Source organism: Pagrus major, chromosome 22 (genome assembly GCF_040436345.1).
Source record: "Pagrus major chromosome 22, Pma_NU_1.0".
Classification (NCBI taxonomy): domain Eukaryota; kingdom Metazoa; phylum Chordata; class Actinopteri; order Spariformes; family Sparidae; genus Pagrus; species Pagrus major.
The window spans coordinates 6,732,115-6,748,188 of NC_133236.1; the positions used below are offsets into that span (position 1 = coordinate 6,732,115).

At 41.7% G+C, this 16,074-nt stretch overlaps 1 protein-coding gene across 1 annotated transcript; it reads right to left on the reverse strand.

The window, feature by feature from the left end:
• Window positions 1–3,179: 3,179 nt before the first annotated feature.
• Window positions 3,180–15,373, reverse strand: serinc1 (serine incorporator 1). The gene is made up of 10 exons (XM_073492671.1): window positions 15,225–15,373; window positions 13,358–13,519; window positions 11,290–11,483; window positions 10,402–10,481; window positions 9,940–10,077; window positions 9,569–9,738; window positions 8,463–8,553; window positions 6,379–6,520; window positions 5,963–6,187; window positions 3,180–4,358 (listed from the first exon to the last, which is right to left on the reverse strand). Exons 1-10 carry the CDS (start codon window positions 15,261–15,263, stop codon window positions 4,220–4,222), a joined length of 1,380 nt encoding a protein of 459 aa, XP_073348772.1. The 5' UTR covers window positions 15,264–15,373; the 3' UTR covers window positions 3,180–4,219.
• Window positions 15,374–16,074: the final 701 nt, after the last annotated feature.

Here is a 16,074-nt window from a genome sequence, read left to right on the forward strand (position 1 = left end):
GCTGCCACTGCTGTTGCCACTGTTGCTGCTTCTGCCAACTGGCATAGTGTGGTGCAGTTGGGTTGTGGTCCTGAGGTGTACAGCAGTGGGGTGGCGCTGGGTCCATGAAGAGGTGAGGGTAGAGGGGGGATGTAGTGTGGTACTGTGGGGTGGAGGTCCTTAACAGGTGGGGCTGAGGTGTACAGTGGTGGGGTGGTGCTGGGACTCAGAAGAGGTGGGGTTGGGGTGTAGTACCTCGAGGCAGGTCTGAATCTCCGTGAAGAGCTCTGGCCATTGTTGGTGGTGTCTCTAGTGTGCTGCGATCTTCTGTGGAGGTTCTGGTGGATGGGTGTGCTCTTGTTGGTGATGTGAGATGTTGATCTGGTGCGGTCGAGAGCTGTGTCTTTAATGTCTTTGATGAACAGCCGCATACCGCTCTGGTTAAGATGCAGGCTATCATATAAGTGCTGGTAGAGGATCTCTGCATGATGTGCCATATGGACGTTTGGTATTCCTGCGCAGGTTTTGGATATTTCCGCATTAATTTTGTTGATCTCATGCTGAGGAACATCTCTTCTGGGTAACAGGGTGGATATGGTTACCCTGGCTGTAGGGGCCGCTGAGGTTGCTTTCTTTGCCACCTGTCGCAGTGAGTGAGGTATGTCCTTGTTGTGTGTGAGGTCATTAGTCCCAGTGTGAATCAGGATGTGTTTCACACCCCGGAGGTCTGTAGTGGCTAGCTTCTTTACAGCCTCTGAGGTGGTAGGACACCAAATCATCTTGGATCTTCTGCCTGGGAAGAGACGTTTCATATTGATGTACTTTCCATTGGAATCACACAGAAATATTATTTCTGTGTTGATTTGTGAAGCAGGTTCTGGTCTCCTTCTCTGGGACCCCTGGTCTGCGGTCCCCAGAGGGAAGAGGGGAGGAGACATTTGGGGGCGAGAGGCTGAAGATGTTGAAGATGTCTGGGTGACAAATCCAGTCTCCTGGTGTAGGGGCTGCTGGATCTCCTGGTGCAGGGGCTGCTGGATCTCCTGGTCCAGGGGCTGCTGGGTCTCCTGGTGCAGGGGCTGCTGGATCTCCTGGTGCAGGGGCTGCTGGGTCTCCTGGAGTAGGGGCTGCTGGATCTCCTGATCTAGGGGCTGCTGGGTCTCCTGATCCAGCCGTGTTGGGCTGGTGTGGTGGGTCGATGTTAGCTCTTCTATTACTCTTTTGAGTGTTTCTCTCAGTGAACTGTTGTCTTCTTCCAGTTCTCGAACAGCTTGCTGGAGTTCATCTATCTGGTGTCTCTGTTGTTGAACTGTGGAGTACATCTCCTTCACTCCTAGAAGGCTGTCATCGGACCTCTGAAGACTGCTCATTGTCTTCTCTCTGAATTCTATGAACTCTCTCTCGAGTATTGAGATACCTTCCTTCAGGACTCTGAGATTGCTGGAGAGTTTGGGTGATTCAGAGTATGGTGTAGGTGGATGTCTGCTGGAGATGGGTGACCTGGTCTGGAGCTCTTGTGGAGGAGGAGGAGGAGGAGGAGGAGGAGAGATTTTTGATGCCGCCACAGTTTTCAGTGTTTGGAAGCTGTTCTCAAAGTTGTCTAAACTGTTCTCAGATCCCTGGATCATAACTGTAGACTGACAGATAGATATATAGATATCTATATCTATATCTATATATAGAGAGAGATATATAGAGATATATAGAGATATCTCTATATATAGAAATATATCTCTATATAGTTATATAGAGATATACTGTGTATCTCTATATTTATCTATCTATCTATCTATCTATCTATCTATCTATCTATCTATCTATCTATCTCTCTGTCTGTCTGTCTGTCTGTCTGTCTGTCTGTCTGTCTGTCTATCTCTCTGTCTGTCTGTCTGTCTGTCTATCTATCTGTGAGACAGAGAGCAGAAGGGGGCGAGGCCGTAGACTGACAGATAGATATATAGATATATATAGAGAGAGAGATATATCTCTATATATAGAGATATCCATCTCTCTCTATATATATATCTATATCTATATATAGAGAGATATATAGAGATATCTCTATATATAGAAATATATCTCTATATAGTTATATAGAGATATACTGTGTATCTCTCTATATCTATCTATCTATCTATCTATCTATCTATCTATCTCTCTGTCTGTCTATCTATCTGTGAGACAGAGAGCATGTGTACACATACAGAAGGGGGCGAGGCCGTAGACTGACAGATAGATATATAGATAGATATATATAGAGAGAGATATCTCTATATAGAGATCTCTCTCTATCTATCCATCTCTCTAGAGATATATCTCTATATATAGATATCCATCTCTATATATATATCTATATCTATATATAGAGAGATATATTGAGATATCTCTATATATAGAAATATATCTCTATATAGTTATATAGAGATATACTGTGTATCTCTCTCTATCTATCTATCTATCTGTCTGTCTGTCTGTCTGTCTATCTATCTCTGAGACAGAGAGCATGTGGGGGGGAGGCCGTAGACTGAATGGGAATGAAAGACACTTTACGTCATGAAACGTTAGAGATATCTCTCTACACACACACACAGGGCTTTCAACAGAAGCCCTATCTATGAAATAGATCGGCACTGGATCGCCTGAATTTTTTTTCAGGCGATCCAGTGTGAACTAAATGATTTTCTCTCCTGTATTTATGACTTGTGATCTGGAGGATCTGTGAGCTCTCCATCTGTGGAAACGTGTAAAACTGAGTGAAACAAAATATCTTTTTTCAGTAGAAAAAAAATTAATGTGTGAAACTGAGCAGAATCTTTAACAAAAAAAAAAAAAGATTCATCATAAACACAGGAGAGAAAATCATTTATATCACACTTAGAAAATTGATCACCAGAAAAAGAATTCTCCCTTGCCTGGTTCCGTAGTTTGTGTCTGTTTGTTGACAGATTTTTGGCAGCATACCATCACAATGTAGATACAGTCACAAAACTTTACAGGTGTGCAGTTGAAATCAATCAATTTGGAGTTCTACTGATATTTTCACATTTCAATCAGTGCAAAGTGAATATAAGAACACAACTGCTGCCTTCGTGAAATATGCCTGGCATGATCAACGACAAAAATGCACAGGACACACGGCAAAGATTTTTAATTCCAATAGCCGGCACAGGGCCCAGCAACACAGAGGCAAGAAACAAAACACATTGACTTTTTTTGGGTCAGTTTTATTAAACGATTTACAATATACTTTTACATGTCAAGAGAAAAATCATACTAGAATGAAAGCACAGGTGAGACACAGGTGAGAGCAAACGTCTAGCCACAATATGTCTGCCAAGTCTGGGAGAAACTACATGCTAATGCTAAACAGGTAGCAAATAACTTATCTAGAAGTTTTCAAACAATCAATTTCAATTGTACATTTGAAGTCATAAGTCAACGCAAATCAGAAGCAACAAAAACAGGAATGCCTTTGTTGTGTATGTGCTCAAGAGTGTGCAAGCTCCAGAGTAAATACATGATAGCAGATAACTAAAATACCACCCGCACAGCGCTACACAGCACTGCTCACGCCTGGTGATGGTACAAGTTAGTGAACAACACTGAGTTGCTCTGCTGCGCTCACCTGTCAATGCCACAGCTGGAGTCCTGCCATACACAGTTCAGATCAAAGCATTTTCTCCCTCGTTTTACAAATAACAGCATTTTCATATGTAATACTACAGTCAGATTTAAACTGCTGCTGCCCACAGGGGGCACCCATCTAAGCCATCATCATCCTCAGAAAGTCTTAAGATACAGCTACTGTTAATGTCACATCAAGTTTGAAAGGAAAAGCATGCAGCTCTGTCTTTATACAAAGAAAACAAAACCATCCACGAGGAAAACACAGGATATTTACAATGACACCGGCATGGGGAACCACGACAACAGGCTGCTGAGGATTCACAATGATATTACACCAGAAGAGACCGGGCTGCCATCAGAGCTGGGGCAAGACACATTTTAACAGCCTTGTTAGCTCTCTATTCATCAGCCCTGCAGTGAGGGAGCTCCAACAGACTATGGACAACCAACACCTAACAAACAGTCCTGAAGCCTTCCAGCCAATCTGAGCGCAGCCCTGGCCCCTCCAGCAATAAATGATGCAGGGTTAGCCATCTACTGTTTTACTGACTGATGAAACATAACACAGGTGAAGCAGAGCATTAATGAGTGTATGAGCTGAGGGACAATGTGCGTTTCAGTCAAAGTCTCTGTTGACCAGGACCAGTGGAGCCACCAGCGTCCACACGTACAGGGCAATGCAGATCCAGCTGGAGGAGATCTTCACCCACACCGATGGCCACTTGCTGGTCATGGCCTCGTAGTTGGAGTCAGGGCTGCAGGGAGAACAGACAACAGAGACACACATCAGCTGACAGAATTCCACTCAATTGCAACTAAATAAAAAAAATATGAAGAGCTGTACTAAAAAATAATAAAAAGCAAAAAGAGAAAACCTCACTGAGGCAGAAATATGAAATATTCGACTGAGTCCACGCACATACATGTGGCCATCAATATTTTTTGGGTCGAGTAAAGCATGAGCAAAGCAGAGAGTTTATTTGAATCAATAAATGACAGGCCTTCAGCCAGAAATCTAAGCAGAAACTTAAAGGAGACATATTCTGCTCATTTTCAGGTTGATCATTTTATTTTGGGTTCGAACACTTGTCTTGGTTTACATGCTTTAGTGCTCAAATACACGTTTTCTCATAATATCCAGTGCAGCAGATCGTCCAGATGCTGGACCATAGAAGTGTAATGGCAGGGATAAACCTGTAGTGTTGGGATGGAGGCAGAAATCTGGACCAAAAACAAAACCATCTGCAGGTATAGATACCCCTCAAGGGACTATTTGTGGCTGTTCTGGCAATCTCTGGACAGACCATAATTGTCTGTGACTTAAACATTCAAGTGACAGTCGCTGAAGCCACAGGGGGTTTTGAGCAGGGGGAAGAAAAATAAAACTAAGCAGGTATAACGCCACTCCAGAGGAGGACTGACTTTGCTTGTTGTGTGAGCGAGGTGAAATGGAGATTGAGGTTCATCTCTTGTTTTGCTGTCCTGTCTGTGACGATGTTAAAGATGTACCTAAAATGTCCTCTATTTATACTGATGTCTTTTGGCTGGATGATTATAAAAAACTTGAGCTGTGCTTCAGGAAGGGAACCTTTTCTGTTGCAGATTTTCTCTGTCAAGCTCAGGAGAGAAAGCAGAATATTTTGTTTCAGACCCAGCTGTGAAATAATTTGGAATGCGTAATGAAATGAAATGTAATGAACTGTTTGACCCCTGCAGCTGTACTTTTGGTGTCTTGTAAACCCTTGATGAGGGTTGGGCACTCTATGTGCATGACGCGAAAATAAAAAAATGAATCAATCTTTAAACCAGTGCTTAAATGAAAACTTGATGGTAAATGCGGTCCTGTTCTACTGTGCCATGAAGCTTCTTTGTATTCCATATACTATTAAAACACATCAATGAGCCACATCATTGCACTGGGTGACCTGTTCCTTCATTAACAATACACTGCCCACACTGTTTATATTTGTACATATTATGTATATAAGAGTCTATTTCTACTTCTTACCTTTTTATTATATTGTTTATTCTTTACTATTATTATTGTTTATTGTAATATTACTGTCCTTTGGCTGCTGTGACGCACACATTTCCCTGTTTGCAGGTCTAATAAAGGAATTCTGATTCTGAAAACCATAAACACACACAAGTTTATTTTGACTCAGTCCCACACACCACTCACCACCTGCTACCCCAAATACTCATGTAACAAAAATGCACTAAATCAAAAATGCACTACTTCCTCCTGTTTGCTGATCTTTTTCTTCTTCTTTATGTTAACCCTCTAACTGAATCACTTCTGACTGTGTGGCAGTACTGTGATGTACAAACAGCAGCTCCTCTGCAGTGTGAAGCCTACCTGTACCAGTTGGTAAGTGTCATCATGATGTAGAGCGATGCCAGGAACAGCATGAAGTGGAAGAAAGAGTAGGAGTAGGTGACGGCCTCCTTCTCATTGTCCACAGCTCTGTTGACACCGTTGCTCTCCTCGAAGCTGTCAGTCTGAGGCCCGTCCTCGATCAGAGCCGACTCGTCGCTGGTCAGGGTCAGCTTGTTCACCTGGGAGTTGGAAGAATTGCGAATGCTGATGGACAAAAAGGGGAAGAGGAAGAAGACAGAGAACATACTGCCATCAACTGCCTTATCAAACAACACAAGAGACAGAGTCATTTTAGGCATCAACTATCTCTCAGCCTACAGGCTGGTCTGTAGTGTTAATAATCTGTTAGTTTCCCGAGGTGATAACTACAGAGATACTTAAAATGACTTCCTCACCTGGAGTAGAGGACACACATGAGGAAGAGGATCAATCCCACAATCCCCTGGGCATCCCACCACTGAACCACGTGTTCCTGACCTGCAGGAGTGGTGCTGTTCAGCCCAATAATACCCAGAAGGCTTGGGTTACATTTCCTGTCTGTGAGACACAAGAAAACAGTTACTCCCTGCTGACCTGTATTCACTATTCATTAAATGTACATCATTGATGGGTTACTGTAGGCGCGTGTAGGTTTTGGGGCCCTGACACACCAGTCAGGGTGAGTGTGTGTGGCCCTAGGTGCTGTTGTGTGTCCGGCAGCCTTGGCACTCATCGGCCCTTGGTGGCTGAAAATTCTGCTTATTATAACAATGGTTTCCATATCTGCCACCCTGAGTCTCCCTGTTCCCTTTTTTGAATGACAAATACACACAACCACATCTGGTGATATGGAGAGTTATTTCCTCTCACGCAGGTGCAGAACGTTCAAGCTAGTTGGCCGTCAGCTGTACTCTTTGAGATGTCCGGACCCGTAGTTATCTCGTCTTGTGTCACAAAGAGCTCATAGTCAAATAGATGGTTATGAGCATTATTAATCGAGACTGCAATTTAATCTCATATATCATGCCAGATAGCTAGAAACAGCGCGTCACATATTAAGTCATGGTATATCATCATCACCACAGTTATTCCACTTTTTCCACCATTATCCAGGATTAGCAACCAGGGAAAAAAAAAACCTCATCCTATTTTGATTGCACAATGGCAAACACACTTCCTTTGTGCCATAACGCCTTCACTTTTGTGAGAAACACCCGTCCCTGCCAGCCATTACACTGTGAAACCAGGATCACTTCAGAATGAGAAGTAGAAGCAAAAACATTGTCTATTGCCAGGTCCATTGCTAAGTTAAAGAAACCTACTTTCTGTAACCCAAGTAGAGGGGAGAACAGAACCCTGACTTCCCCTGCTAAAGGTCACCAGAGGAAAGACCATTTCTTCATCATGTATACAGGTAACTATCTTTCTAATCAGCTGTTTACATGTATGCATGTGCAGGACAAAGACTGAAGACAGTACTGCTTTAAAAGCAAGAAAATGGAAGTTTGTCTTTGGTGTTGGTCACAGTACACAGCAAGGCTCCTCAGTCAGTGTCTCTTTTCGAACATCTCCAGAACCGTTCCTCCAATCAACTTGGCAGGTTTGTTGCTTACGACCCAAGGAAGTGCAGTGGCGAATCTGGTGCAATTTGGACACATGACAACCTCAACATCAGTTCATTTTGAATAAACAGCAAACACCGATCTGTGCTGCAGTGGGGCGTGGCTTCAGTGCTGTGCAGACTGAAGCTGGACTCACACCTGACCCCTCTCACATGATCTCATGTGGAAGCAGTCGAAACAAAATGGAGATTAGCGTGGTGCAACAACTTGCTGTAGTAACGAGTTGCAGTGAGAAAAAAACAAAAGCAGAAGGTTCAACGAGTCTGGATCAGTGAAGAGACACAGTCAACGTGAGTTTTCTTTTCTTAAGTGAGAACTGGAGGTGAGATTTGAAGATTCTGTCAACAATAGTGTGCTGGCTAACATTAGCCTCAAGGGCTACAATGTTTAATGTTGCTTGGCAGTGCCATCTCTCTCACTAGTTGTTAATCTGTGGCTCGAAAAGTACCGATGTAATCATCTAGATTTCAAATTGTTGATATCAAACATGTTTGATATTATTGGGGCGGCCCCGATGAGTCTTTGAGCCATTCAGGAGGCTTCAGACTGGATCTGTAAACCCTCACATTACCAGATCATCTGGGCACAACAGAATGTTTTCATCAGGCACTGCACTAGTGTACAAAAATACAACTAAAGTCTAAAGATCAGTGGTGATGCACCGACTTATTCCAAATTGTTTTACTGGTCTAACTAATACTGAAACTAATACAACAAAAAAAGTCGTGGTAAGTTGTTTACTTAGACATTTTACTATACTTAGTTTATATTTCACCTTATCAACACTAAGAGCTCAGCAAAGATTGCCCATGTTATTGGGAAATAGAGATGCATAAAAGCTCTCCTGTATACAGTAGATAGTGTGAATGTCATCTTACCAGGTTCATTGGTCATGGCAGACCAGGTGAGGTACATGGTGTAAAGGGTAACCAGGGAGGACTGCAGCAGGCCAGACCTGGGCTGGGACTCCTTCACACAGAGAGCAGCAGGCATTAGTAAGAGCATTTATGTTTGCAGTCTGTCAATCACAACTTGCCTCATATGACCAGCTCAATGTGATGTTGAACCACATATGTACATCAGCAGCATTCTAAAGCTTCAGACCTTTAGACTGAAATATTAAAAAGTGAAAATTTGAGATGCACCAACTGAACAGACAGGGACTGGCATCGCTCAGTTGGCAGCATGACCAGCTGGGCAGCACCAGATATATCCAAGTCTGTGTCAGTCACATTTACACACATGCTGGACCGCCAGCCTAAACTGAAAGGAAGAAACTAAATATTTTATGTTATTTACCTAATTTATGTGCACTCCTTTCATCTCAGTTCAGAGAGAGTCTTTACTGCATTTTACTGTCATTTACAGTGATGCCTCCTAACACCTTTCTCCTTTCCTCTGCTGCCTGTCTGTGTGTTTCACTGCAAGAGCAGAGTCGACACAGACAGCAAAGCTGAGACATTATGTAATTTCAAAACAAGGTGTGCTGTTCCAAAGATCTGTTGCACCGGTTTTCTTTGGGAAAAGTAAAACATTGTAGCTGAAGGTTGTGAACTGCGCAATTATTTTGAGAATAAGGATCCACTGTCTGAACTTTTTATTCCACTGACATGTCAATTGCAGCACATTACATACTTCTGTATTTACCTTTCACAATAAGAGTCCTGGATATACCAGTATACACTGCATAAATGCTTATAGGAGGGAGCTACAATTCACTTAGACATTTTGGTAACAGGTCGCTCAACTAACTCACTTGTCGTCGTCAGGTCAGACTTTAATCAGAATTGGCCAAGAAAAAGTCCAATCGGTGCATCTCCAATGATAATGCCAAAGTTTCTTAGGTTTATGTTAAGTACAGTCCATAAATATACACAAACTGAAAATCCTCCTGATGAGGCCACCCACGGCTTATTTCCCTGTCTCCAGCTGAGTCATGCACATTCTTGCTCAAACATAAATGTAAAAGAGAAGTGGTGCGAACCTGGATCTGAGGCAGGATGGACAATACAGAGGCGGCGACACAGAGGAGCATATTGATGCTAATGAAGACCTTGTTCTCAGTGCAACCATCAGAGTGGGTGTAGTAGACGTAGAACAGGACCAGAGACACCAGAGACAACAAGTAGTTCAGTGCTGTGACCGACAGCAGGGCTGTGGACACAAAACATAACTTCATTATATATGTATATAATATATATATATATATATATATATATTCTACTTTAAGTCCTTTTAAATACATTTGAGGTATTGTTTAAATCCATCACTGTGACATAAAACAGCTCTTCTTAAATTGTTATTCATCAAGGTTTCTTCCATATGTTTAGCCTCATAGGAACACTGTCACCATACCTGCATACCAGCAGCGAGAATTGCCTTCCTCCATCTTCTCCACCCAGGATTCATTCCAGGAATGGGCGAAGTCAATGAGTAAAACCAGCTGGATGAGAATGAAGCAGAAGGCTCCAGCCATGCCGGCATAGAACCACACTGTGGAACACATACATAGAGGGTACTTTACTTCATCGTCACAATATCTGCAGGTGTCCAATACATACAAGACATTAAAGGACATTATTACTGCCACCTTAAAATTATTTAAAAACCAAAATGAAGACTCAAATATATTGAAACGTGTTCTGTGAAAACTACATTGGCCAGCAAAAGCTTACTCTTGGTTGACATGACAACAAAAGAGTCAAACCTTGAAATTTGGTGATTTGAGTATTCAAATGAACTGAAGAGATTTTTTCAAATCTCTTTATTTGTTTCTGTATATAAATGTATAACACAAGAATGGAGAGGAGTGGTTACCAGTGGTGAAGGGACCTTCTGTGATGAAAAATGATCCGATAGTCAGGGCAGCAGCTGCAGCGAACTTAAAGAACCAAAACCTGCAATAAAGGACAAAAAAATCTAAAAAAGTCTGAAAGAATTCCCTGGCAATCACTTCCAACAGTTCTTATATCAGTCTCTAAAAAGAATCAAGAAACCAAAGAATTTCTCAACCTGTTAACACACTCATGACAAACCCAGTGTAACTGATTACACCGGACTATCTGTAGAGTGCTGTACTGAGTTACGGCTACTGCAAACATGAGCTGACTTTAATTATGATGTAGGCTAGTCACCGGAGATGCAATGTGAATTCAGCACTAACATTAACAGTTATTAGAGCATTTGCCGACAGGATCAGTTTGAAATATGAAATATGTTAATTTCTCAGTGAGGCAACAACTCCTTTTTCCACAATAACATCATCAGTTTCATGGTAACATCAGTGCAGCAGCTGCACAGCACACGAGAGCGATGTGCCATCTAGTGACTTCGAGGATCGCCTATTTTTTGCGACATCGTGTGTAGTTCTCTGCAGCAATGGACAGTGAAAATGATCTATAGATAGTCATATCGACATCATAACGGTGTGTCACTACAGTTTCCATGTCTATACCTGCAGAATATATCACAGACATCAAAAAACATTCAAACATCAGGTGAAGGGTAGTCTTGTTCCAGTGCTCTCTCTCCCTCTCCCTGTCCCTCTCTAAATGAGACTAAACAACGATCTTGGATCATCTTTATAGATCAAACCCCATTTAGTAAGATAGCTGGCATAGCACTGCTGCAGAAACAGCATCTGTGTGGAAACAACGGCAGGGTGTCCCAGGCATGAGGTTGTAGGGTGGATGGATTCTGACTCACCCATTGTGAAGCGCAGCTCGGGGGTCCTGGCTGCTCTTGACTTTGATCATGAGCAGAGAGAAGAGCAGGAAGAACATGGCCATGCCAAAGCAAACACGGTACACAGCCTTGTAGCCAACCAGCACATCGCAGTTCACGTGACCCTCAACACCAGGAATAGACGAGCCCATCCCTCCTTCGCAGAAACCTGGAATCTACAGCGGCACACAGAACAGAAGCCATGACACAGCAGCAGGAAACCGTTTTATGCAAAATCACCTTATATGAGAGCTGGCAAGTAGTACAGAACAGTGTCCCACGTGCACTAGGAGCTGGATCATGATGTGGTTGAATATTATTTCTAGCCTACATGATTCAAGTAATGTTATGATAGAGTAATTGTTTTACACGTTCATAATAAGTTTTATAATGTCACGTCCATATTGCAATGAAATGTGAGTAATTAAATCAGCGAAGTCTGGTGAAGTCAGTCTGGTGAAGTCAGTCTGGTGAAGTCAGTCTGGTGAAGTCAGCACCCAAACAATTTTGACGAAGGAAACTATATTAAATCCTTCACTTCACAAAAACCTCAACTGACACGGTGTCTCACTGATGACTCTGAAATACTTCAATGATCTTTGATTTAATTTCTAAAAAACGGATACACGAATATAAATTAAACATCTGCAGAATGTCACACATCAGATTGTTTTAATGCATAGTGCCATCACTACTATCAAATCACAGTAATACTTGAGGGCAGAGGACCAGTACAACAGGCACTCTGACTGCGGTTATGACAGATGTCTTGAAAGTAATGGTTTTTGCTGCAGATGTAGAATTTTAGCATCAACATTGGGGTAGATCAAACTTTAAAAGACCCTGTTGGCAAATCTGATTGTTGCAGGAAGAAATAATAAACGTAAACAAATTGAGTGTTGTAGTCTGTAGTCTAACCTAAAACCCAGATATCAGTTAGCACATCCCGTTCCCGCGTCTCAAAGTCTGAGTTTTTTAAATGTGTTTTCTGTTAAATGTCTGAAATAAGTTGTGTGGTCACCACAGGCTGAAGATATTTACACGTTTTGTTCTACAACATAAAATACATCATTAAATGTCCCACAATTGAATTATAAAGCTCTTACATGTCTTAAAAATGGCGGTAGCTATAGTGTCTAAATGAGACTACAGAGGTTGTCAGGGACATTAAACGTCATCACAGCGAACACGGAGACTCAACTACTCACTAGTCCGTCTTTACAGGTATAATTACATGTATAATTACATGTATAATAAAAAATAAATGATTATCTCTGCCATTTTCAACAACTTCCCACTGTAAAAGTTATTACGAACCTCCACGTGTAGTAATAAAAAAGCAAATAGAACATGGTTCCAGCACTGGTGGTTCTTGAACCTAACAGCAGATTCGAAGTTATTTGTTCCAAGTCCCAAGTCAAGTCACTTTCCCCCCTCAGGATACAGTAGTCTGTCCTACAGTATCTGGTCTTTATGAATGGAAAGGCATGGTAATAGTATCCACCTAATAATGATTTTATTTGCCAATTTATCTCACCTGCTCAAAAGGTATAATAATGAATTGAATGGGTTCTAATTGTGTTGTATTCTAATTATTGATAATCATTAAAATAAATGTAATCTGACAAGAAAACAAATGCATTTATAACATAACTTTTTGTGTCTGTATTCCCTATTTTCTTCTCAATCAAAAATGATTCCCTCCCCATCACTTTTAAACAGAAATCCTGACAGTCAGACTAAAAATACTAAAAAACTCAACTGAAAACATGAAATGAACACGGACGAGTCCTTAGAGTCATCATGTCTCAAGTTTAGTCAAGTCATGAGTCTTTAACTTCCAAGTTGAGTCTCAAAGTCATTCATTATCTGTCAAGTTGCAGTTACAGTGACTCGAGTCCACATCTCTGATCAGCAGTATCAATAATGTACAATTTCACAGGAGAGATCCAGACCATACAGTCGTTCTCATGTAGTTGTGTCCTGTGCAGTAATAATTCACTGACCACTTGATATATTGCATGTATGTTATATGAGGAATCCTACATACCTTCTTAAGCTGCCCCTCCATGCCAGGCATCAACATAATACAGGCAATACCCACTCCCAGCAGCAGGAAGAAGGCGTAGATGAGGCGAGTCACTGTGGAATTATTTCCACTGGGACAGCATCGACAGAGCAGGCAGGGGGCGCTGCCGCACAGGCACGGGATCTACATAAACAAACCAGTATTAGTATTAATAACTTCGTCATTACTGTTATTACTAGGCAGATAAACAGAAACAGACAGACAGACATCGAACCACTGACGCTCTACGACCACTCTACCTCCTGAGCGACAGTCACCTGTGTTAGTCAATGTGAAGTAAACCTCACGGCACTAATCAGTAACAATGCTTTACAATTACAGTTTTTTTTTCTAAAATCAGAAGAGATAGTGGTGGCAGCTTCTTCTGTAGTTAATTTAGAAATTTTGCCAGGCAATATTGTGATATTGGCAAATGCAGTATTGTGGTCCGAATACACGACACTAATCCAAGAGGCTTCTTCGGTTCATAAAACACAGTCCAGTTGCCTATGGTATAGCACTTAGAAGCTGGTAATTTCTTTAATACACTTCCAGGAAACTTCCAACTGGTTTCTGCTTAACTTGTGCAGGGGCGGGACATTGAAGTACCTTTAAAAGCCATTTACATTCTCATCAATTATTTGTAATGTACTGTTATCTCAAAATATGAGGAGTGACATTAGACTGTGGGGTGAAGACGGTATGGTAAAAAAATAAAAATAAGATTAAAAAAATACTTCAGTTGACCGACCTGCAGAAATTAGACAGAAACTAGTTGGAAGTTTCCTGGAAATATATTTTAGAAATTACCAGCTACTGATGCATTGATTATTGGAAAATAGCAGGCTCATTTTATTTAATCATACTGGGGTCATTTTCAATACACTTTGAAGTAATTATTGTGGTCATTTTTACCACCTGCTTACCATGGAATTTGCGGACCTGTTAAAAGTGTTACCTAACGTAGTTTATTTTTATCTTGGTTAAGCTTTGGTGTCCTTGTTTGTTGTCTGACTATGTGTCCCTGTAAACTGTTCTTGGAACAGTGTTTCAGTAGATTGAGGGGAACTTAAAACTGGAGTCGAATTCTTGCACACACACTTGGCTCTGCAGGCTGATTCAGGCAGCTCGTTGGGCCTGAGTGCATGTTGATGCTCTCTCTGAGTAGATCTGCTGTCTGTTTGCCAGGCTGCCGTCTTATGTCGCAATAAGAGCAGCCTGCTGACTGCAGCTCGTGTATTTCTGTCCCTGTTTACATGACTGCAGTGTTGTCACTGCTGCTTTGTTGACGTCATCTTCAGCTGCATGTTTACAATCTTCAAAACCATGGAGCAGAGAGCACTCACACATACATACACACACACGCGCACACACACATACACACGCACACACACACTTACATAGATACATACACACACACACACACATATATACATGCTGTAGGCTGCCGTCAGTACACATTTGTCAGGACTAACTACGTCATCAACAACAGCGGATACATGGAGCCTGTCTGTCTGTCTGTCTGTGGTTATTGAGGTTAGCTGGTGTCCAGACAAAGGCAGCCGTTATGTAGTCAGAGTTTCCTTCCGCCATTACATGACACCAGTATCTATTCAAATTCTTCACTAAACCCTTTGTAATAAGATGAAAACAGCCGGTAAGCGAATGATAACCAGCGCTGTTGTTTATGTCTGTCTGCGCCACCGTCGTTCAGCCCGGCGGCCTGCTGCTTTGTGTTATTGCGCAGTCATGACCGCGTTTGTTAAGCCGAAGCAGACACACACACACACACACACACACACACACACACAAACAAACGGTGAGCACCGTCCACGTAAAGGCTACTTACCCAGCTCGCCATGGAGCACAGTCCCAGAACGGCTCCCATGATGGCCGATGTTTGTTCTTCTTAATGTAAGGTGAGGCCAGATGACTGCTGCTCCTCAGGATCTGATGTGTTGTGTTCCCAGAAGATGGATGATGCGATCGCCTCACTTCTTCTTGTGCAAGGTCCTCTGGTTTAGGTGTACATACTCTGGTTGCTGCCCTCCACAGGACGACTGAAGAACTGCACTCTCAGTCTTCACCCACATAAGCTGCCTGCCATAAATGTATAGTCGGCTAAAAAAGTCTAAGTCCACTACTTCACTACCAGTTCCAGTTTATTATTATTATTATTATTATTATTATTATTATTATTATTATTATTATTATTATTATCTGTCTTATGCAGCGGCTCAAATTGCTATGAGCTAGAAACATCAACATTTGCTCAATAACTGTATGGTGTGCACATGAGAGAAATATGAGCCATATTTGCCACATGGAGGCGCTATTAATAACAACAATATTCAATTTTGGAAACATTTCGCAAATAAACACAGTAAATCCAACTGACTTGAAATAAGACACACAAGTCCAGGTGTAGGTGCTCTACAAAATATACTCTTGGATCCTTAATGTAATGTCCTTGCTTGGACCATGTAGGTCCGCCATGTTTGATTTTGTGCTAATTAGCATAAACTGAAGAACAGTAAAGTGACATCTCCCTTTTCAAATTTGATTCAACTACACCAAATTGGGTATACTGTGTTGTGGGAATACAATACACATTTATTTATTCAGTCATGAAAACAAAGAGAGTTTGTTTATTAATTTGTTAAGGCAAAAATTCAGCCAATAAAGATCTTTATCTTCTC